General features: G+C 38.8%; 2 protein-coding genes across 14 annotated transcripts in view; both read left to right on the forward strand.

The window, feature by feature from the left end:
- The first annotated feature begins 3,917 nt into the window (after nucleotides 1-3,917).
- LOC306907482 (uncharacterized protein) lies at nucleotides 3,918-12,816 on the forward strand. The gene is made up of 14 exons (XM_079479583.1): nucleotides 3,918-4,337; nucleotides 4,733-4,859; nucleotides 4,930-5,092; nucleotides 5,164-5,356; nucleotides 6,426-6,494; nucleotides 6,907-6,975; nucleotides 7,391-7,444; nucleotides 7,539-7,610; nucleotides 8,762-8,867; nucleotides 9,269-9,339; nucleotides 9,438-11,622; nucleotides 11,828-11,926; nucleotides 12,291-12,335; nucleotides 12,431-12,816. The coding sequence occupies exons 2-14, from the start codon at nucleotides 4,742-4,744 to the stop codon at nucleotides 12,679-12,681; spliced, it is 3,495 nt and encodes a 1,164-aa protein (XP_079335709.1). The 5' UTR covers nucleotides 3,918-4,337; nucleotides 4,733-4,741; the 3' UTR covers nucleotides 12,682-12,816.
- A 2,473-nt stretch (nucleotides 12,817-15,289) lies between these two features.
- Nucleotides 15,290-21,600, forward strand: part of prom1a (prominin 1a) — a gene marked incomplete at its 3' end in the record, with an annotated part of 42,848 nt that continues 36,537 nt past the window's right edge. For 6 of the 13 annotated variants that reach the window (XM_079479584.1, XM_079479593.1, XM_079479590.1 and 3 more), the window contains exon 1: nucleotides 15,309-15,830. In XM_079479584.1, the coding sequence (XP_079335710.1) occupies nucleotides 15,599-15,830 (232 nt within the window). In that variant the 5' untranslated portion in view covers nucleotides 15,309-15,598. Of the gene's footprint in view, nucleotides 15,831-21,600 lie in introns of all 13 variants that reach the window. The other 7 variants (XM_079479585.1, XM_079479594.1, XM_079479596.1 and 4 more) reach the window with 4 other exon arrangements.

Here is a 21,600-nt window from a genome sequence, read left to right on the forward strand (position 1 = left end):
AAGGCAACATTTGTGTAATTTTTTTCACCCCTCACGTTCTTTTAAGTAAAGAAAAAGATAAACATATATCACTGAAAGATGCTCAGAGACGCAGGTGCAGACGCACCTGCAAAATGGATGACTGCATTTCTAGCAACACAATATGGACAACAATCAGAGCGTAGATTAAGATTTATGTAGTTCATGTTAAACACGTTGTACTTTCTTATTGAACCATAAAGGCACAACAAACAAATAAACAAACATCAACGAAAGTAAACACTATTAGGGTGACTTCTCATTGTTCAGGTTTTCTTCTGTGATTGTGTTTGTTATCAGCAGGTGTTCATCATTAATGATCAGTCATCACTTCATTAATAATGTTTCAGTGTTACTTTTTGACACTCTGGGTGAGAATCATATAAACACTTAAAGTGTTCACTTAACACTGGAGGTTGTGTATGCAGTATTTTTGGTCTGTTTTAAGGGGATTTATTTATTATAGTTTCTTGAATCAATGATGATAAAACATCAAAGAACGAGGATGTGGCAGCTTGATGTTTACTGATGATACATATCCCTCTACTGTGATCTACAGTGTGAGATGTCATAAGATCTAAATCTAAATTATAGATTTGAAGATGTTAATTGTTATTTTATTCATTTGTCTGTTTTTCTTTCTCTCAGGTGTGAGTGAAGCCTACATCAGTGCAATGTGGTAGCTGGTGGGCAAAATGTCATTGTAAATGTATTTTTAATTGTTTTTCTGGAGGAAAAAAAATTCCCTCACAGTTGCAATCTCCAGGAACCTCAAATGTAAATGTTTGAACCTTTTCCTCTTAGAGCGTATGAGCTTATGTACACAAGTACCTCGTTTTCTTTCTTCAGTACTGCCTTGCGAATCTCTTAGTCTTAATAAAATCTGAGGAATATGAGTCATGTTGGAGATACGAGCCCACTCAGTGGGTGAACTTGTTTGGTGATGGAGTACCAAGTGAAAAGCTTAACAAATATAAAAGATTCTCCTTGTATGTTGCTTTCATAACTCTTCATGACATGTTTCTGGATTTTTCTTCGATTTTCGAGAGAGAAAGTGGTTGCTGGACAGGAATATTGCTTTAAGACCAACAAAAATGGTTCATTCAGGGATTGGTCAGCCTCTAGCATCATAAAGATGGACATTAGTTTGTTAGTAATGATGTTTCACCTCTTATGCCCATCAACACACCTCAGCAGCTGAGCAGTTACCATGGTGATTTTTTGTAATAAAAATTCTGTTTTGGTTAGCCACAGGGATGTAAGTATAGAGACGTTTCAGCGGCAACAACATAAACAAGCCTTATGTCGCCATAACTTTTGGTAGTCTGCAAAGAATCAAGTAGTTTTAAGTATAACGTTTTCTTAAATATGTTATTTTAATTGATTCAATTCTTAATGTTCTATTGATTGTGTTTTGGATGTATTTTGAACTTTTAACGTTAAAATCTGAAACCAGAAGTGCTCCTGGAAAACTGTTGTTTACATCTTGCAAAATGGTTTATTGCAGGACCATAACTTTTGAACTTTTGAGGAAATTCTGTTGGGGAAAAGGTACATGTTGTAAAATGCTGTTGTGTTTTAAATGTTTTCATTTGTGAAAGTTTTTGGACATTTGTGGAGTTGATAAACGAGACCACATCCACTCAAACCAAAGTATGGAGATTTAAAACAGGACATGAATAGTCTAACTTGTAAAGGCGTAGCTATTGATTTCCACCTTTAAAGGAACAGTTCATCCAAAAAGGGAAATTCTGTCATGAATAACGCACATATTCTCTGTTACAAACCTATATAAATTAATTTGTTTGGTTTAAACGCTGAAAAAATATTTGGACGAATGTTTGTAACCAAACAGTTATTGGACCCCATTGACTACAAAAAATAACAAAGGTAGTCAAAAGTGCCCCAGAGCTGTTTGCTGTCATGTCTTCTTTTGTGTTCACCAGAAATGTATAAACCAATTATTTCTACTATGACAGTCAATGGTGGCCAAGAACTGTTTGATTGCAAGCATTTTTATGAATATCATGTGTTCATCAGAACAAGGACATTTATAGAGGTTTGGTGAGTAAGTGATGATAGAAATTTTCTTTTAGGTATGACATCTGTATGACAGTGACAAGAAAATATGTTTAACAAATATATATATATATAGTATATGAAGAGTTATTTCCAAAAAGAGAGTTATTTTGTTCTAAAACAAAACAAACCTACTGCAGTTTGATTGATATTAATTGGAATGCACAATTAAAACCAAGACACATACTGTTTAGTGTGTGTGTGTGTGTGTGTGTGTGTGTGTGTGTGTGTGTGTGTGTGTGTGTGTGTGTGTGTGTGTGTGTGTGTGTGTGTGTGTGTGTGTGTGTGTGTGTGTGTGTGTGTGTGTGTGTGTGTGTGTGTGTGTGTGTGTGTGTGTGTGTGTGTGTGTGTGTGTGTGTGTGTGTGTGTGTGTGTGTGTGTGTGTGTGTGTGTGTGTGTGTGTGTGTGTGTGTGTGTGTGTGTGTGTGTGTGTGTGTGTGTGTGTGTGTGTGTGTGTGTGTGTGTGTGTGTGTGTGTGTGTGTGTGTGTGTGTGTGTGTGTGTGTGTGTGTGTGTGTGTGTGTGTGTGTGTGTGTGTGTGTGTGTGTGTGTGTGTGTGTGTGTGTGTGTGTGTGTGTGTGTGTGTGTGTGTGTGTGTGTGTGTGTGTGTGTGTGTGTGTGTGTGTGTGTGTGTGTGTGTGTGTGTGTGTGTGTGTGTGTGTGTGTGTGTGTGTGTGTGTGTGTGTGTGTGTGTGTGTGTGTGTGTGTGTGTGTGTGTGTGTGTGTGTGTGTGTGTGTGTGTGTGTGTGTGTGTGTGTGTGTGTGTGTGTGTGTGTGTGTGTGTGTGTGTGTGTGTGTGTGTGTGTGTGTGTGTGTGTGTGTGTGTGTGTGTGTGTGTGTGTGTGTGTGTGTGTGTGTGTGTGTGTGTGTGTGTGTGTGTGTGTGTGTGTGTGTGTGTGTGTGTGTGTGTGTGTGTGTGTGTGTGTGTGTGTGTGTGTGTGTGTGTGTGTGTGTGTGTGTGTGTGTGTGTGTGTGTGTGTGTGTGTGTGTGTGTGTGTGTGTGTGTGTGTGTGTGTGTGTGTGTGTGTGTGTGTGTGTGTGTGTGTGTGTGTGTGTGTGTGTGTGTGTGTGTGTGTGTGTGTGTGTGTGTGTGTGTGTGTGTGTGTGTGTGTGTGTGTGTGTGTGTGTGTGTGTGTGTGTGTGTGTGTGTGTGTGTGTGTGTGTGTGTGTGTGTGTGTGTGTGTGTGTGTGTGTGTGTGTGTGTGTGTGTGTGTGTGTGTGTGTGTGTGTGTGTGTGTGTGTGTGTGTGTGTGTGTGTGTGTGTGTGTGTGTGTGTGTGTGTGTGTGTGTGTGTGTGTGTGTGTGTGTGTGTGTGTGTGTGTGTGTGTGTGTGTGTGTGTGTGTGTGTGTGTGTGTGTGTGTGTGTGTGTGTGTGTGTGTGTGTGTGTGTGTGTGTGTGTTTGTTTTTGTGGTTTATGAAGACTTTTGACCTGAATACGCACCAGCATTACGGGGACATTTGGGTTTATGAGGACAGGGACCATGTCCTTGTAAATCCGACAATGTAGATGTCATTTACTTAGTCCCAGAAGCACTATCTCCAATTTTGGCGCGATGTCCTTTTATACCATAAAACCCTGAAATGTTACCATACACAGTGTATCTCTGAGTTTGAGAGTGCGCCCCTGTAGCCTGGTCCCGGTATTGCACTCGCGTCATCCAAAAAGTGCATATATTATGCCAGTGTAAGTTTTAAGGCCTGTGATTGGATAGATCGGTATCGATTGGCGCGAAATAGCGAAAACAAGATGGCGGAGGTGGGCGGGGCTTCAATCAGCACTGCTTGACTGCACACAACCTGCTATATACACGTGAGTTAATATACAATACTAAGTCATTATTATAATGATAATAATTTATCGATTGCGAATGAAATATGTGATGCATATGGGTCCTGCAATGAAATGTATTCCTAAAATAAAATAAAGTATGACAATAACTTAAAATCAGATCAGTACAGTTTAATGGAGAAACGCGATTAGACAATCTTGTTTGCTATGCTATTAATAAAAGTATAAACAAACAGTTTACTCACAGGCATAAATCATAGATGCTTATTAAAAAGATATTTGTACTATTAGTAGTTTTATTTGATATTAATGATTCTAATGAATAGCCTATGGTAATCAGAGGTGTAGTGATGCTCACGTTTATTTCCAGTTCGGACCGGATTAGAAACTGCACCAGAGAACACCTGTTTTTCAACAATTGAACCGTTTTGAAGCAACTATCACTCAAAAGGTAAGTTATAATGTTGTTTAATAGCTTGTTTAATCCGTCTGGTTTGTTTGTGCATGTCTTGCAAGCTCTTCCCTGCTTATTTTAGTCTTATTCATCATAATATTGAATTGTCATGACATGTGTTGAATGGGAGGGGGATGGATATATATATTATATTAAATAATAATACCACCCAGTACAGTATCCTGACATGCTGCTGTGAAATATAACTGCAGTTCTTCTGCGTTAAGAGATTGATCAAGATGCACTCTTATTTCTCCTGAGTTTAATATCATAAACTTTGTACCAATAGAACTGTCATTCTTAATGTTTATATCAAAACCAAACTTGCTGAATCATATGTCAAATGAAATGCACTATTCAGAATTATTGAGTGTCTTTTCCTATGACCGTAGACACATCAGATGGCCGAAGTGAAACGGCGAAGGAGAAAGCCCAAGCCTCTGGAGCAGGCCATACAGTTTTCACTTCTCAAGAAAGACAAGGAAGGGCTTGATGGCAGATTCATCAATGATTCAAAAGGTGAGTTTGATGGTTTATTAAAGCTGTGTCAGGTACATTGTATGCTATTTACTTCTCTGTTGTCGTGTAGGGAGAGGTGTGTTCAGTTGTACTGAGTTTGATAAGGGAGATTTCCTGCTGGAATACAGAGGAGATCTCATAAGTAAAGAAGAATGTGAGCGGAGACAAGGAATATATCATGACGCCCTCAAAGTTTTCTTGTTTGAGTTTCGATATGATGGAAAACTCCTCTGGTATGTAGAAAACATTTTAACATTAAAACTACTCTATTATAGATACTTATTGATAACTCTCATTTCTTTAGTGTTGATGCTGCCCGAGATGACTGTTCTCTTGGTAGACTTGTAAATGATGACCATATTAACCCAAACAGCAAGATGAAGACGATCCGTGTGGATGGAAAACCACACCTTTGCTTATTTGCTATAAGGAGCATCTGTGCTGGTGAAGAGATCACATATAATTATGGTGATTCTGAGTGGCCATGGCGTTGCACGGTATTTAAACCTTTACAATAACAACTTTGGATTATTTCAAACAACTTAAAAATATAAAAGGTTAATTGTAATGGATTTTATATGAATAACCTTATGCGTGTCAATTAGATGCAGTATATCAGGTTGTTTGTAGCCTCCACATCGTTTTTATGAAGACCCTTTTTTATGAAGACATCAAAAAACATGTTTACCTCAAGAACAACTCATGCCAATATTGAAAACTCATTATTGTACTATTAGATTAAATATAACCATAATACAAGTAGTTAAAAAGCAGCCTCCTTGGTTAAAATAGACCTTCAATAAGTAATTCTACAATAATAATGAGTCATTATTTGTCACATTATATTTTGTTTCTTATTTGTTTCTTAAACTTGTTGTTTCAGATGATAACTAGAGTTGCTATATCTTGTTTGGGTCTCACCTGATTATTTTTAAAGTTATCCAATAAGTTAATGTAATAATTTAGTTATTCCTCAAGTGAAAGAGCAGATTTTTAATGTACCTCCGAAACAGATTGTTTGCCACAGTTATCACTCACTGAATTATGATTGTGTGTGTGTGTATAAAGTGATCTCTCATATAAATACTTAAACTCAGGGTGCTGTAGTTACCAGTGTCCCGGTAAGACGTGTGTCCTTATAGACCAGACTTCTGTCAAACTAAAACCACACACTTGAGATTCTTCAGTCAAGTTAAACATCAAGAACATGTTTTCCTCATAAAACTGTGTCCTCATAAAACAGGTGTAAAGCTACAGACAACCTTACATACTATAATGAACATGCATGTAATGTGATGCATTAAAGTATTTTGGGTTACATTTAAACATGTATCTTATATTTAAATATTGATTTGAAATAAAACTCTTTTGTAATCTTACTTTGATATTATCTCAAATCACTACTTCATGTGCACATACAGTATTTATTGGTCAGTAACTGTGTACTAACCATGGTCATCCTGTTCATGTCTATTTTGCATTACTGGCTGACTCTACATTATCCTTTTGATATATTTCATATATTTGCCATGTTTTAAAACTCTTATCTTTATGTTATATTTTCAGATAAGCCATACGACCCAGTTGTCACCAGGCAGTGATGATTGTGCTGCTCTTACTGTGGGACTACACAAGGTGAGTGACAGTTGTACTGGAAGAGAATGAGTAGGGCCGGTAATTCTGCATATCTATTCCAATTCTTATTCATTCCTAACTTTAATTTCAATAAGGGAAAAACATTATATATCCTTCTTATTTATTTGAAGTCTGATTGCAAAACATGTCATTGTAGCTGAATATTAGCTTTCCTCTATCCCAGTGGTAAGAGCATTGTGTTAACAACGCAAGGTTGTGTGTTGGATCTCAGGGGATTGCAGATACCTGTGTATAAATGTATAGAATAATGCAATGTAAGTCGCTTTGGATAAAAGCATCTGCCAAATACCTACATGTAAATGTAAATATTAGCGCTCGGCACAGAATACAATGCATAGGGTTAGTGCTTTAACAAACAAGGGTTTCAAATGTCTAATTTGATGTTTTGTAGACTCTCAGTGAGGTTGAACCCTCCATTCTTAAAGTGAACACACAGTCAGAAGCCAGAGACGTACAAAAGGTATTGTTTTTTTCTTTCTGGAAATCAAATGGTTATGGCCATATGTTTAGAGTTTTAACTATCTGCATAATTACCATGTTAAAATGTCAACCTCTTTTAAATGTCCAAGTCACTTCTGTAACCCATGAATTACTTTGCCCACTAATATAACCCAGTGGTTGAAAATGTGCCATTGTGGCTAAATTTTTTCTGGCATCATTAGCCAGCTTTTGCTTCAGTGCTTCATTCATAATGTTTGCTTGTTTTCATTTCATGTTTTTAGTTGAATGTAGTCAGTGATCAATCACTGTTAATGGACTCAAGTTTCTGTGCATCCACTGAAGGACTGGAAAAAGTCTGTCTGTGATTCTGCTTTATTTGGATAATCTCTGAATCCTCTCTGTAGAAGTGTTAAGTGTTTTTTCCTTGCTTCCAGGTGACTCCTGAGAAGGACATATTATCATTTAAGGGTCAAGACTGTGTTGAGAAGGTAATAAAAAGAGCATTGCATCATTTGAGGAAATATTAGTTTGTTCTAGTATGTCTTCTCCAGATTAAACTTGTTTTTTTCATTATGTTTTCAGATGACACCTGTCAAAAAGCACTTGTTCAACGAGGAGCAGAGCTTTTGTGCACCTACTGAACAAGTCAATGAGGTATTTACATGTTTTAGTTTAATGGGAAAACCTGTGTAAATAATTAATTTTATTCTGCTGGCCCACAACCGTCTAAACTGTCCTACCCCAGTTTAAACCGAATGAACCAAAAAAAGGTTTTATATAACATAAAATGTCTTTGACATTGTGTTCTGTGCCATTGCTTACGCCTGGGCCACACATACTCCGTGTGTAGAACTTGTGTTGCGTATTGTAGTACGTATGCGTTGCGCAAGCGATATTTGCCATACGGTGGCGATCTGTGGTTTCTGTGACCCACAAGTTCAACAAATGTCACACAGTTTCACTTTCAGCAGAAAAGCCCCTCCTCTAAATGCTTTTTTTGAAAAGTGTGTAGTGTCTTTAACATGAAAATATACTTTCAGATTTACAGTTTTACCGGATTATGTGTTTTCTGCAATCCTGGTAAGAGTTGAGCTTTATCTAGCTTTATCTCGAAATCAAATCAACATGATGACTGTGAAAATGAGTGGCTCACTTTAATTACATGCATGTATGGTGAAATCCCATCTCAATCTGTGTGATTTTAAGCACAATACGCGTCCTGTCACTTTTAAATCTGTCCGTAGTGTACAGCGAAAACAGACTCAATGCATAAACGCTCGCTGCACTGACAGAACGTAACGCATCTGCAACGGAACAACGGACGGACCGCAACGCAAACGCAAGCTGTGTGAAGAATATCATCTGTTAACATAAAAAAATGCAACGCACTGCATACGGAGTATGTGTGGCCCAGGCGTTAGGCAATGTTTTACATGTCTCAGGAAAATGTGAAGTTAATATATTTGCACAGCAGGACATTTAGTTACCAAAAATGTATGTTAAGAACGATCCGATTTGGGAATCGGATCAGATCGTTAAGTATCTTAAGATTCCCACAGAGAAATGTATTACAATCTTAGGGATAGTTCTAATAATAAATCTAAAAGTATTATTGTTTGTCTTAAATTTGGACTCTAAAAATAGGTTGGAGCTCTTAGTTTTGCTCTCAAAGTGGACCAGTTTTAAACTTTAAAATGATCAATATCTTCTTCAAGGATGCATGATTAAAAATTGTAGTTTTACATGTATGTTTAAGAATATTCCTTTTTTGACACTGACACATTCACAAATCTTTTTCTTTTCAGGTCTGTAAGCATGACGTGGTCTCTTCAGTAATATCAAGCATGGACAGATGTGCTAAATGTGTGGGACCTGTTGCGGCACTAAAGTGGATTGGCCTGAGATGTAAATGTTAGTATATTGTCTATTTTGCAGCATGACATATCTTCATTTATTTTAGTACCATTCATTTAAGATCAAAGTTGTTTAACTGTTGAAGCAGCTTATTATCAAGTTATTAGTTAGGCTAGTAGTTTTTGCTGTGATATAGAGTTACTTGAAATGTGCTTAAAGTAATACATAAAAATAGTAACATTTGCATCCCCCCCCCTTTCATTTTTGCTAATCTGAAAATGATCCAATCCATTAACAAAAGAACATATATGATCCAAACCTTGAGTTTTGTGATCTATTAAACCACTAAAAACATAAATTGCAATAAGGGGGTAATTTTAACATGAGATACTATACCTAAACGCAATACAAATGACAACAGCTGAACATGTCCTGATACATGATGATTTCTCCAATAGTGTGCTCCAGTTTTTGGCACAAGTCCTGTTATTTAAAGTTTCACGAATGGACTGGAAAACGGTCATCACTGGTAAGAGAGTGTTTGATTTATATATGTTTGTTCTTTAGTTTTATGAATTAAAACTTTCTATTATTACTGTAAATTAATCATACCTATATTGACAATAGGATGTAAGTTCAGAGGAAGATGAGTTGTCAGATGAGGAATACATACCACAGTCTGAGTCAGACAGTCAGTCAGACAGTTTAGATGAACTGACAACAAAACCAGCAAGATATGATCAATCTAAACTCCTCTCAGATATGCATGGAGCGGCATCCTCTAAGTTTAGTGAACCTCTGAGATCCAATGTTACACCCCTGAATTTATCTAAAGACAAAGGAAAACCAATCTTAAAGGCCATGGAAGCAGCATGTGTTTATGAAGAGTCTGGCTTGCTTTGTCAGGAGGAGCAGTTGACTGATGTTGAGATAGACAGTGAATCGGACAGGTCTGGTGAATGCAACCTTCCCAGTAAGCAAGATTCAGAGGTATGCAGGTCAACAGATGTTATATCATCACCGCCATCACAAAACAGAGAGGAGAGTATTGAGAAGCTTTTGAATGCAGAAAAGGCAGCGACATTGAGAGAGGAAGGGAGGGAAAGCAGCATTGGTGAAGCAGATCAGTGTGTGGAATCAGCAAACATTTCTTGTTCAGCAAATAGTAAGAACTATTGTTACATCTGCGGGAAGCCTCAGTCCAAGTTGGCGCGCCATTTGAAAACTCATATGGCTGATGTTGAAGTTGGGCAGGCCTTGTCACTCCCTGTGCACTCAAAAGAACGCAAAGCAATGCTGCAAAAACTCAGGAACAAGGGCAACTATCAGCATAACACAGATGTTTTAAAGTTTGGAGAGGGGGCCCTTAAAATAAAACGGGCACCAAAAAAAGAACGTGACTCAAAGCATTTTGTGCATTGCATGTACTGCAAAGGGATGTTTGTACGTAGAGATCTATGGCGTCATTTGAAACGATGTCCCTCAAAACCAGTGTCTGACAGTGAAAACCAAGGGAGAACCAGGGTTTTGGGTCTGGCAACTATGGCAGAGTCTTCATTCAGTCAGCAGATATCGCAAGGAGTGTGGAAGCTCTTAAGTGTGATGAAGCAGGATGACATTTCTGCTGTTGTAAAAAATGACCTGAGTATTCTTCAACTTGCACAGTCTTTCTATAACAAACATGGACATGACCCTACCAAGTTTGAGTACATTCGTCAAAAACTCAGAGAAATTGGAAGATTGTTGTTGACTTTGCGTAGAGAGTTTTCAATATACAGTCTAGAAGAAGCTGTAAAACCTGCCAATTTTTACAGACTCATTGGAGCAGTCCAGAGAGTGTCTGGCTATGACGACGAGAGTCACTGCTACCAATGTCCAAGCCTTGCACTGAAACTGGGGCATTCTTTGAATAAGATTTGTGAAATCGTTCACTGCAGAGCACTGATGTCCGAGGACAAGGAACTGATCACGTCGACAGAGACATTTAAAAAGCTCTACTCCTCAAAGTGGTCTGAGATGATCTCGCACACAGCTTTGGTCACGCTGAATGAGGCGAAATTTAACAAGCCATTAACCCTGCCTTTCACTCAGGACGTACAGTGCCTTCATCAGTTTTTAGAGAAGACTGCACAAACAGCATTTCTGAACCTAAAAGAGACTGCCTCTCCTCAAAGCTATGCAGAACTAGCCAAAACAACGCTTGCCAGAATGATTGTTTTCAACCGTAGACGTGCAGGAGAGGTCTCTAAAATGCCACTCCGAGGTTTCAAAGAAAGGGACAGCACTTCTCTCCATGATGATGTTGCCATGGGCCTGAGCAAGTTTGAACAGAAACTCTGCAGCCACTTTAGTCGAGTTGAGATCAGGGGGAAAAGGGGAAGAAAGGTTGCGGTTCTTCTCTCACCTGATATGGTTGATGCCCTGACACTGCTGGTTACAAAGAGAAGTGAATGTGGAGTGCTGGACACTAATGAATTCTTGTTTGCCAGACCCAACTGCCAGAGTCATTACAGAGGTCCGGACTCTCTTAGGGTTTATGCAAGTGAATGTGGAGCTCAAAATCCAGAGTTTCTCAGATCAACTCATCTCCGCAAACATGTAGCTACTCTCTCCCAAATCCTAAACCTGAAAAACAATGAACTGGATCAGGTCGCAGATTTCCTGGGACATGATATTCGCGTCCATCGCGATTATTACAGGCTGCCTGAAGCCACTACTCAGCTGGCTAAAATATCCAAGTTACTGCTAGCCATGGAAAAGGGCCGTCTTCCTAATCTTCAAGGCAAATCACTTGATGACATTGAGATTGAAGGTATGTCCATCCTACTGTAGGCAGTACAGTGGAGTTTTACACTCATAGGGAGGTTTAAGGAAACTGAATTATGTGATGTACCTTGCATCTATTGAGTACACACTAGGGTGTAGTCTAATGGTCAGTCATGTTTCAAAAATGACTTCTGAATACAGGTTAAACATGTAGATGTTTCTCATGTTCTAAAGTTCACTTTTTCTTCAAGATGAAATCAGTCTGACAGATTCTGAAGCCAGTGATCCTGATGAAAGAGAGTCTGAGGACGATGCTCCTGCTGGAGGTGCAGGTGTCTCCAGTGATTTTGGTAAGTTGACAAGTAAACATGTTTTTGAATATGTTATTATTATTTTAACCCAGCATTTTAATTAGATTATTTGCATAAATAAAATGCATAGATACAGTTTTATTGCTTATTGTGCCTATAGTGCAACTTTTCTAATGGAATATTATTAAATTTAGGGATGCTCCAACATTTTAATTATGTCTGATACCAAGAAGTTGGTCATTTTCATGTTTGCCAAAACTGATAAATGACAGATGAACACAAGTCTTAAAAAGCAGCTGTTCAACAGGCTGAAGATTTCACTTCTAGAATAATATTTGAAGTTAAGGCTATAATAATAAGTTCATCCAAATTTCCTGATCAGTGTATAAATGATTTCTTGCAGATGTTCATAAGATGCCAATTGAGAGAACCACTGAAGTTTCCCAAGGTACCTGGGGGTTTAAATCAGAATACCATCATCATTGTAAGTACATGAGCTCTCATATAGTTAGAGCTTACTAACATATAAATTATTCTGTACAGAGAATGAGAGTGAGGCAGAAACTGAAAAACCACGTAAAGGCCAAAAGGTGTGCTGGTCGAATGCAGAAGTTAGCGCTGTGATGAAACATTTTAAGTCACACATAATCAAAGGGAAACTGGCCACACTGTCTGAATCCCAGCAGTGTAAGTCCGCTGAAAATCATGTTTTGTCAAGGCGAAGTGCACAAAACATCAGAGATTTCGTGCGAAATCGCGGAATTAGTTTAAAAAGGAAAGCACAACTCAAGTAAAGTTGGATCATGTCTTATTTGATGTTGTTCTATTTTGATTATTACTTGTTTGTTTTTGTTAATAATAATGGCAGCAGTAATTTGTTAAAAAAAAAGTAATACTGTCAGCGTTTCATCACCCTCATGTTGTTTCAAGCCTGCATGACTTTCTATCTTCAGTGGAATGCAAAAGGAGATGTTTAGCAGAATGTTAGGGCCAACCTCAGCCTCAGACGTTCATTGTATGGGAAAGAAGGTGCAATGAACGTCACTGGAGGCTGAGGCTGAGGTTGGCCCTAACATTCTACTAAACATCTCCTTTTGCATTCCACTGAAGATCGAAAGTCATGCAGGCTTGAAACAACATGAGGTTTTTTTTTAAGTTTCTCATGTTGTAGAATTCATTGCATGTTCAGCAAATGAATCTTACTCATTTCAATGTATGTTTAATAAAATCTAACAAATTGGCTTGTTTCAAAGCAGTCTGTTTTGTCTGTTTATTAGTTTTTTTTTGTTTTGAATGATTAAAATCTGGAAAAACTCAATTTTGTTATTAAATATCCATTCCGCGTTATCATCAAAATTACATTCAAACATGGTAACATTACACACTGCATTTAAAGTAAGTAGTCTGCCGAGTTGTAAATCCGAAGGTGAACGAATAACTAAAATATGAGCTTGTTCATGTGATTCAGCGTTGACTCCCTTTTTTTTTTACAAGTCCTCACCACAGTCTGCTACCAAACGCAGTGAATCCACAGATCTAGTCCCCGCCTGCCCGCTAAGAGTTGAACACACGCGCTAAACCTATCAGCAGACGACACTATCTGATCAATCACATTAGTGAGTCAGTCAAGCAGTAAAGTAAGTAAAACTGCTTATAAGTATTAAATAATACCTGTTGTTTGACACTCCATTTACCAATATACTCACAAAAATCATGCAGAACCTGCTCTTTAATGTGTAAACACTTTGGTCCCTGTAATGTTGTAATTTATTTTGTGTATCCGGTCCTCTTAAATCACATTAGTCTTGGTAATACACCGTGTTGTTTGTGTATTGTGTGTGTGGGCATGTACCATTAAACACACTTGTCCTTATAATGTTGGATTGTGCAGTTGTGTATTGTGTTTAAGATCAAGTCCTCTTAAATCACATTAGTCTTTGTAATACACCGTGTTGTGTGTGTAGTCATGTGCCTGTAACACACACTGGTCCCTGTAATCCACTGAAATGACATATTTTGTGTATTGTAAAACGAGCGCCCTCATATGCAGGTTGGGCCCCAAAAATCATAATTATGTCATAGGCGGGAACATTTCAGTATGGGCGGGAATGTCCTTGTGTACCACCAAAATATCGTATTGTTATATTTTCCATTCTGAAGTGTGTATCTAATATTTAAAGTCAGATTTGTGATCTGCATATTAAAACAATTTTTTTGATAGTTTTATCATCACTCTAAGGCATTGGGAAAGGTGTGTCCCCATTTACCACCACCAAACTGGTTTGACCGTCAAAGTCCTACTATACCACAAAAACAAGTGTGTGTGTGTGTGTGTGTGTGTGTGTGTGTGTGTGTGTGTGTGTGTGTGTGTGTGTGTGTGTGTGTGTGTGTGTGTGTGTGTGTGTGTGTGTGTGTGTGTGTGTGTGTGTGTGTGTGTGTGTGTGTGTGTGTGTGTGTGTGTGTGTGTGTGTGTGTGTGTGTGTGTGTGTGTGTGTGTGTGTGTGTGTGTGTGTGTGTGTGTGTGTGTGTGTGTGTGTGTGTGTGTGTGTGTGTGTGTGTGTGTGTGTGTGTGTGTGTGTGTGTGTGTGTGTGTGTGTGTGTGTGTGTGTGTGTGTGTGTGTGTGTGTGTGTGTGTGTGTGTGTGTGTGTGTGTGTGTGTGTGTGTGTGTGTGTGTGTGTGTGTGTGTGTGTGTGTGTGTGTGTGTGTGTGTGTGTGTGTGTGTGTGTGTGTGTGTGTGTGTGTGTGTGTGTGTGTGTGTGTGTGTGTGTGTGTGTGTGTGTGTGTGTGTGTGTGTGTGTGTGTGTGTGTGTGTGTGTGTGTGTGTGTGTGTGTGTGTGTGTGTGTGTGTGTGTGTGTGTGTGTGTGTGTGTGTGTGTGTGTGTGTGTGTGTGTGTGTGTGTGTGTGTGTGTGTGTGTGTGTGTGTGTGTGTGTGTGTGTGTGTGTGTGTGTGTGTGTGTGTGTGTGTGTGTGTGTGTGTGTGTGTGTGTGTGTGTGTGTGTGTGTGTGTGTGTGTGTGTGTGTGTGTGTGTGTGTGTGTGTGTGTGTGTGTGTGTGTGTGTGTGTGTGTGTGTGTGTGTGTGTGTGTGTGTGTGTGTGTGTGTGTGTGTGTGTGTGTGTGTGTGTGTGTGTGTGTGTGTGTGTGTGTGTGTGTGTGTGTGTGTGTGTGTGTGTGTGTGTGTGTGTGTGTGTGTGTGTGTGTGTGTGTGTGTGTGTGTGTGTGTGTGTGTGTGTGTCTATATATATAATATTTAAAGATTATATTTCCGTCTGTGTCCGAGAAAAACATCAGGATTCATGAATCGTCACAGGTTTAATACGCAAAGTTGCTTTGGAGAACATCGTCTTCCATAATCGTCAATGTAAATGCACTGTCATTAACATCCGACAGGCGGAGCACCGAGATCTTCCGAGACATCCACACAAGGGGAGGGTATAGTCACCTAAAACCTCCTCTCATCCACCGTCGTCTTATCGCAGGGTATCTGACTGACCTGCAGAAAGAGGAGCGCGCCGTACATCAGCAGGAGCCGCGGACCGCGGAGCACCATCACCATGAATCCTTCTCCGGACACCAGGACTTGAGACCTTCGGTCTATGTCTTTCGATCTTGTTTTATTACAGTGTTCCTTCCCCTTCCCCTGGTTACCTTATTATTTACGTTTTAAATACGCCTAAGCTTTCTTCACTTGGAAATACACTAGAACTGATCATGTTGTGGAAAACGGGACTGATCTTCTTGTGCTGGGGCTTGACGTCCGGGGCGCTTCAGGAGAGTCAGTCCGGCGCTCCCGCTGCTCCAGCGAGGACAACTTTGGATTTCGGCTTCGTCCCCTCCGGAGTTTATGACACCGTCGCCTATTACGACCCCGGGGCCATTGGGATCTTATTTAACATGATGCACGCGTTCCTCTTCGTGGTTCAGCCTAACCCGTTTCCTGAAGGTGAGCTCAACCCATGGTGTTTTTTAACTTCTTTGCACACGTGCCAGGTGTTTCTTTCACAGTCTTATTTGTTTGTATCAAATGATTCATCACTGTCTATCACGAGCTGGCAGGTTTAATGTGTGAGAGGTGGTGACACCTGTGTTGTCTCCATATTAAATCGGTCTAGTCTGTCTCACTGTCCATCCCCACTGTGTCCATCATTAATTGGTAAATCTTGAGATTAGGATCCTGACCCGTTGAGTCACCCTCCTAACCAGATTTAACACTAATCTGGATGCCCATATGTTGCTGTGCTTTTATTTTCCAGCCTGCCACAGGTGGACATTGTATAATCAACAACTAAGAAATGTGCCAAATACATGTGTAGTGTTCTTTTTATAGGATTTTGTACTATTTTCATGGTACATTCCTGTCGCTCGGTTGGTAGAGCATCGTGTTAGCGGTGCAAAGGTTGTGGGTTTGATTCCAAGGGATGCACTGTAAATGTGGATACAAACATAAGCCAAATGCATTTCCTTTTTTTCTGATAGCCACAGCTGTAGTCTTTTGGCAAAATAATGACTAAAGCTCTCTGACAGGGTTCCAGTATGTTAATTCAGTGCACATTCAGTGCACCGTGCAGACAGACGTACAGCAGATGCAGAGACCGAACAGCTCATCACAACTCTGTTAACTGTCCTTGAATAAATATGTTTGTGGAAATTATTTCTTGGCATTTGGTTTAGCTTTATGGTGAGGCCTGGTGAAACATCCATCCTCATATCCTTTGATCCTCAGATTTAAATGGAAGGACAGAAGAATGTGATGATAACAAGATTATGATTAATCATTCTGATCTAAGCAGTATTTATCTAATGCTTGCTCCTGTGTATGTGGGATTTGGTGAATGCCCTAATAGACTGAACTTTATCCCTGTCTACTTTCAGATGGAACGGTTAATGTCTTTAGATGTAGAAAATAGCTCATTGAGATGAAAGCCTGCTGGGAAAGATGGCCCAGTAATGACCTATTATTACACAGTTTAAAACATTAAGTTTCAGTCATATTGCCTGGAAATAAACTTTAGGGTTTCTTTGTTCTCAGCTGCTGTCCTGACGGCAACCTTTACTGTTGCTCTCTGTTCTCTGAATCTTCTTCTTGGTCGCATTTTGCTCCTCAAAACCATTTCTTCGGGTTTCTTTAAAACCATTTGATTCTGATATGATTTGCAAAGGCAAAGCATGTCACCATAAGGAAATGCAAAAATGTATATTAGACACATCTGCCTTTTAACAAAAGTAATCTCCCAGGATTTGCCAGAATAAAGCTATGTATTTCTCTGATAATCGAATAATTCCAAAAGTGCCACTGCAGTGTGAACTTCCTTATATCTGAAGTTATAATACAAGGAATTCAAAACTAATACAGGTGAAGGGCCTGACTCCATCTGTCTGAGGGAGATCAACATTACAGTATTCTAGTGACTGTGAGTTTCTCCTATTGGCCTACATATGTCTGAATGCTGTAGTGTAGACGAGATGTGAATAGCGAATGCATTCAGATAGAAATGCATCGCTTTACTAGACTTTAATAGGACACCGTTAAACAAAACGTTATTAAACAGGTTTTTAATTCCTTTACAGGCGGTTTCTCTTTGTCAGTGTGTTGTCTAGTGTTGAAGAGAGAATGTATGTTTGTATTGCTTTAACAGGTGTGTGTCTTTATGGGCGATAGATGATATTGCAAATATGTGTGGGGTTTTGTTTTTCATATTTTCGTAATTGTATTTATTATTCATGATTATTGCCGTCTGTTTATTATTATTTGGATTCCCAGTAGCTCTGTCCAGTAGCATTGCTAGTCTTCCTGGGGTCCGTCCAACACTTAAAATCCATTCATCATTGGTCATTCCATACATAAAACAAAAGCTTAAATACTGTAACATTTTTCACATTCCATTACATCCTGACACATTACTTTTCTTCCTAGGGTCTACGCAACACTTACAATCCATACATTCAAATTAACTTTAAACATTCCTTCAACCTTTTAGTATATAACAACACCAGGTCGTTCAATTGATTTCTATTCGTAACGTCAGTGTGTAGTCTGTGTGTAATACTTCACCCAAAAATGAAAATTCTGTCATCATTTATAGGTCATTTATTTAGAGGGTGAACATATTGTCATTTCAAACCTGTGTGACTTTCTTTCTTCCGCACAACACAAAATAAAATATTTTGAAGGGAGTGTTAATCGGCACCCATTCACTTGCATTGGTTTTCTGTCCATACAACAGAAGTGAATGGTTGCCGGCACTGTTAGCTTACCAACTTTCTTGAAAAATCTTCTTTTGTGTTCTGCGGAAGAAAGTAAAATATGTAAATTATGAGAATTTTCATTTTTGGGTTAACTATCGATTTGGAGGACCAAAAACTACACTCAAGTTATAATACTCCATAAAAAATATTTGTGTATCCTCACTGCTACAAGTTTGTCGCCCAATGTCCATGCCAAAGTTCAGTATGTTCATGCCAGCTGGGTATCTAACGGATGGCACACTAGCATTCACCACAGATGGCATCCTTAGTCGCATGTCTTTTGACCGCCAGCTTGGTGTAGCTCTTCTGTGCCCCCTCTCTGTCTCTAGAGGCACATTGAGGGAATGTGAGAACTTCTCCTCACTCTGTTGTACTTTTTTCTATTCAGGTTAGATCAGTTATCTTGTTCTTCTTGGCTTTCTTTCTTCTCCTGTCTGTACCATACTGTACATATTCATGTCCAAAGAAATGTTTTATGATATTTTTATTTTCTCAATGCATTATCTGCACACAGGCCTTCATCAGGGCTAAACTGTTACATGTGTATAGGTGTATATCGCATATTCATGTCCAAAACATCTCAAATGAGTCGGTTTTAAAGCAGTTGCTCTCATTTTGAGCAATGGACAGTTTTTCATAGGAATATCGGATGCAGATGCACTATATCTTTTTATTAAATAGAGTATGTTCAGTTTTTTTTTCACTTTCGCATGTCCTTCCACATCTATATGGTGTTTTGTTCTGTGGAACACACAAGGAATATATTTGAAGAAGTGTCAAACTCTTTGATATTTTTCCTTTAATGAAAAAGCAGCATGTGTGGATAAATGATATACTGTCCTTATCATGGAGAGATTATCAAAATAATGTCAAAATCTTCAATAAATCGTCTCCATGCTGCACATCATAGATGCACAGTGACTGTTTCCATTATTGTATGCAAATCTGTACAATTTCACATATTTAAATTGATTAAGCAATATTGATGTCTGCGAAGGAATTCACATGCTGTGAGTGTTGGATACAGTATGTCCCTCTGTGGCAGTCACATGTTTTCATGTCTCCCGTCAGTGTGAGTGTGGTGCACCTAAGGGCTAAAGCACGTCACAACCCCACATGAGTACACTGACTGGGCCCAGTGCCCTACTGACAGCATCAGTAATAGAAACTCACATCTGACCGATATGTACATTTTGGACGAACGATAACCGATACTTCTTTGACATTGGAATCCGATTACCATATATTGCCGATGTAGAGTATCTAAATATTCATATAAAATTCCTATGAGTGAATCAAAAGGCAAATAGTGGACCAAGCTTCCTTTACACTCTTTACCGATTCTTTAACTTTCACACTTTTCTGGTATGTTTTATAAACAAATTTAAACAAGAAAATTTTGTTTAACAGGACTCAGGACAGAAGCATATATGTCAAACAATATGCTTTTGTTCCTATAATTTACACATTCATAAATACTGTATCTACATACTGTACCTACTTCAACAATGTTTTGCTAATAGCAGAATGTGAAAGAACATGACAGAAAGCGTGCAGCTGAAGAAGTTTAACCAGAGGAAACGATTTATCGGCCTAAATTTAATTTCCTATGACATTAAAAATGACCATTTATCGGGCGATACCGGTATGGCGATAATTTATCGTGGATTGCCTTTAATTTATCTTTTAATCGCATTGATGAAATAAACAGCTAATAATTAATAAATAAATAATAAATAAATAATTTTTAGTTGCATTTTCAAAAGTATCATCTGCCAAATGCATGAATGCAAATAGAGACTACTCCCCCCTCATCTGTAAGTCTGTGCAAGCTTATGGCTTAAAAATTCTAGTCTTGGTTTAGCTGTTTAAAGTATGTTGCCACAGAAGTGTCATTTACAGCATGTAGTCGACTCATAGGCTATTATCTTTAAGTTGGACACAGCTGCTTATGTGTTGCTCTCTAGAAGTGCTTGCCCTAATTCCTGCCTGGCCAGTGCCCACACCAGACAGTAGACACACACACCCTCGATCCCCTATGGTGTGATTTACCTGCGGTTTTGGTTGGCAGCCAGTTCACACGAATGCTTTAGGAGGATTTTGAATGAACTTGTCTGGTGCCCTTGAGAGACATTGAGGGTGGTGTATAAAGAACTGTGGTGTTTGAATCTTAAAGATGGATTACATATCCAAGACCAAACTAACATTAATGCATTTGGCAGACGCTTTTTTCCGACTTACATAGCATTACACTATATATTTGTTTCTGAGTATGGAGTATGTGCAGTCCAGTCCCTGGGATCGAACCCATGACCTTGGCTAGTGCCATGCTCTAATCTCGTCGCTTATTGACGGTTTAAAGGGACAACAAAAAACTAACATTACTGCGCATGCCCACGTTCGTGGACTGTCCTTAACGTCCGGCACACATTTGCAAACAATGCTTGTAGTTGCAAAAGAAGCTGAGGAGAACCGTTATTTGGCTAAACTTATCTCTCCATTATTTTGAATTTAAATTGCAATACCAAGCTCAATCGCTAGATGTCAATGTACCGTACGGTTTCTTAACTATTTCACTCTTTTCAAATGTAAATGTCCTTAACAATGTTTATTAAAAGCAGTGAGTTTAAATATTCAAAATGGGGGAATGTTAGTTAAAACCATACTAAATACTTTGAAGGTCTAATAATACACCTGCAGTAGCTTTTCGTTTAAATTGTAATTTTTTCTCTTTTAGAATAGTCCAATTGTAGCGTTTATGTTTTTTGATGGTAAGCCTCTCTTCCCGAGCTGTACAGCTTATGTCACATTTAGACGGTCGCATTTACATTCAAACTCCACTGAGCGTTTTCCTCCACCACTGCGTCTAAGCATGGCATTATGGGATGTTCGACAGCAAACCTTCAGGTGTTCTGTTCTGCCAGTTGGGTGGAAAGAAAGGTTACTATAGCATCTGAATGAAATACTTATTTTTAGAAGAGGTGCTCACTCACTTCCTGACACATAGATGCTTTCTCAAACAACATGTTGTGTGGGTAGGATGAGAAAACAAAAGCCTAAACAGAGAATGAGAGAATGCAACGGATGAGTGGTAGTGATCGCTATACAGTCCTTGATTATACAACGGCTTCTCGCAGGACTATTTAGCCTTCGGATGTATTTGTGTGTCTAATATAGGGATGCTCCGATCCACCTTTTTTGCTTCCGATACCGATTCCGATACCTGAGATTCAGTATTGGCCGATACAGAGTACCGATCCGATACTAAGGTAAAAAATTTACAATTGCACAATTACTTAATAAACTATGTGCATTGCTGTGCAAGACATCAGGATCGACTTAACATAAATTTCCTGACCCCGTAAAACAAAATAACAAACTAATGATTCACAAATTTAGTAATAAAGTTTATTAAACCAGCACCGGTGCAAAACAAATGAAAATAAAACAAAAGTGTTCACTATCTT

This window comes from Barbatula barbatula (genome assembly GCF_947034865.1).
Source record: "Barbatula barbatula genome assembly, chromosome: 18".
Taxonomy (NCBI): domain Eukaryota; kingdom Metazoa; phylum Chordata; class Actinopteri; order Cypriniformes; family Nemacheilidae; genus Barbatula; species Barbatula barbatula.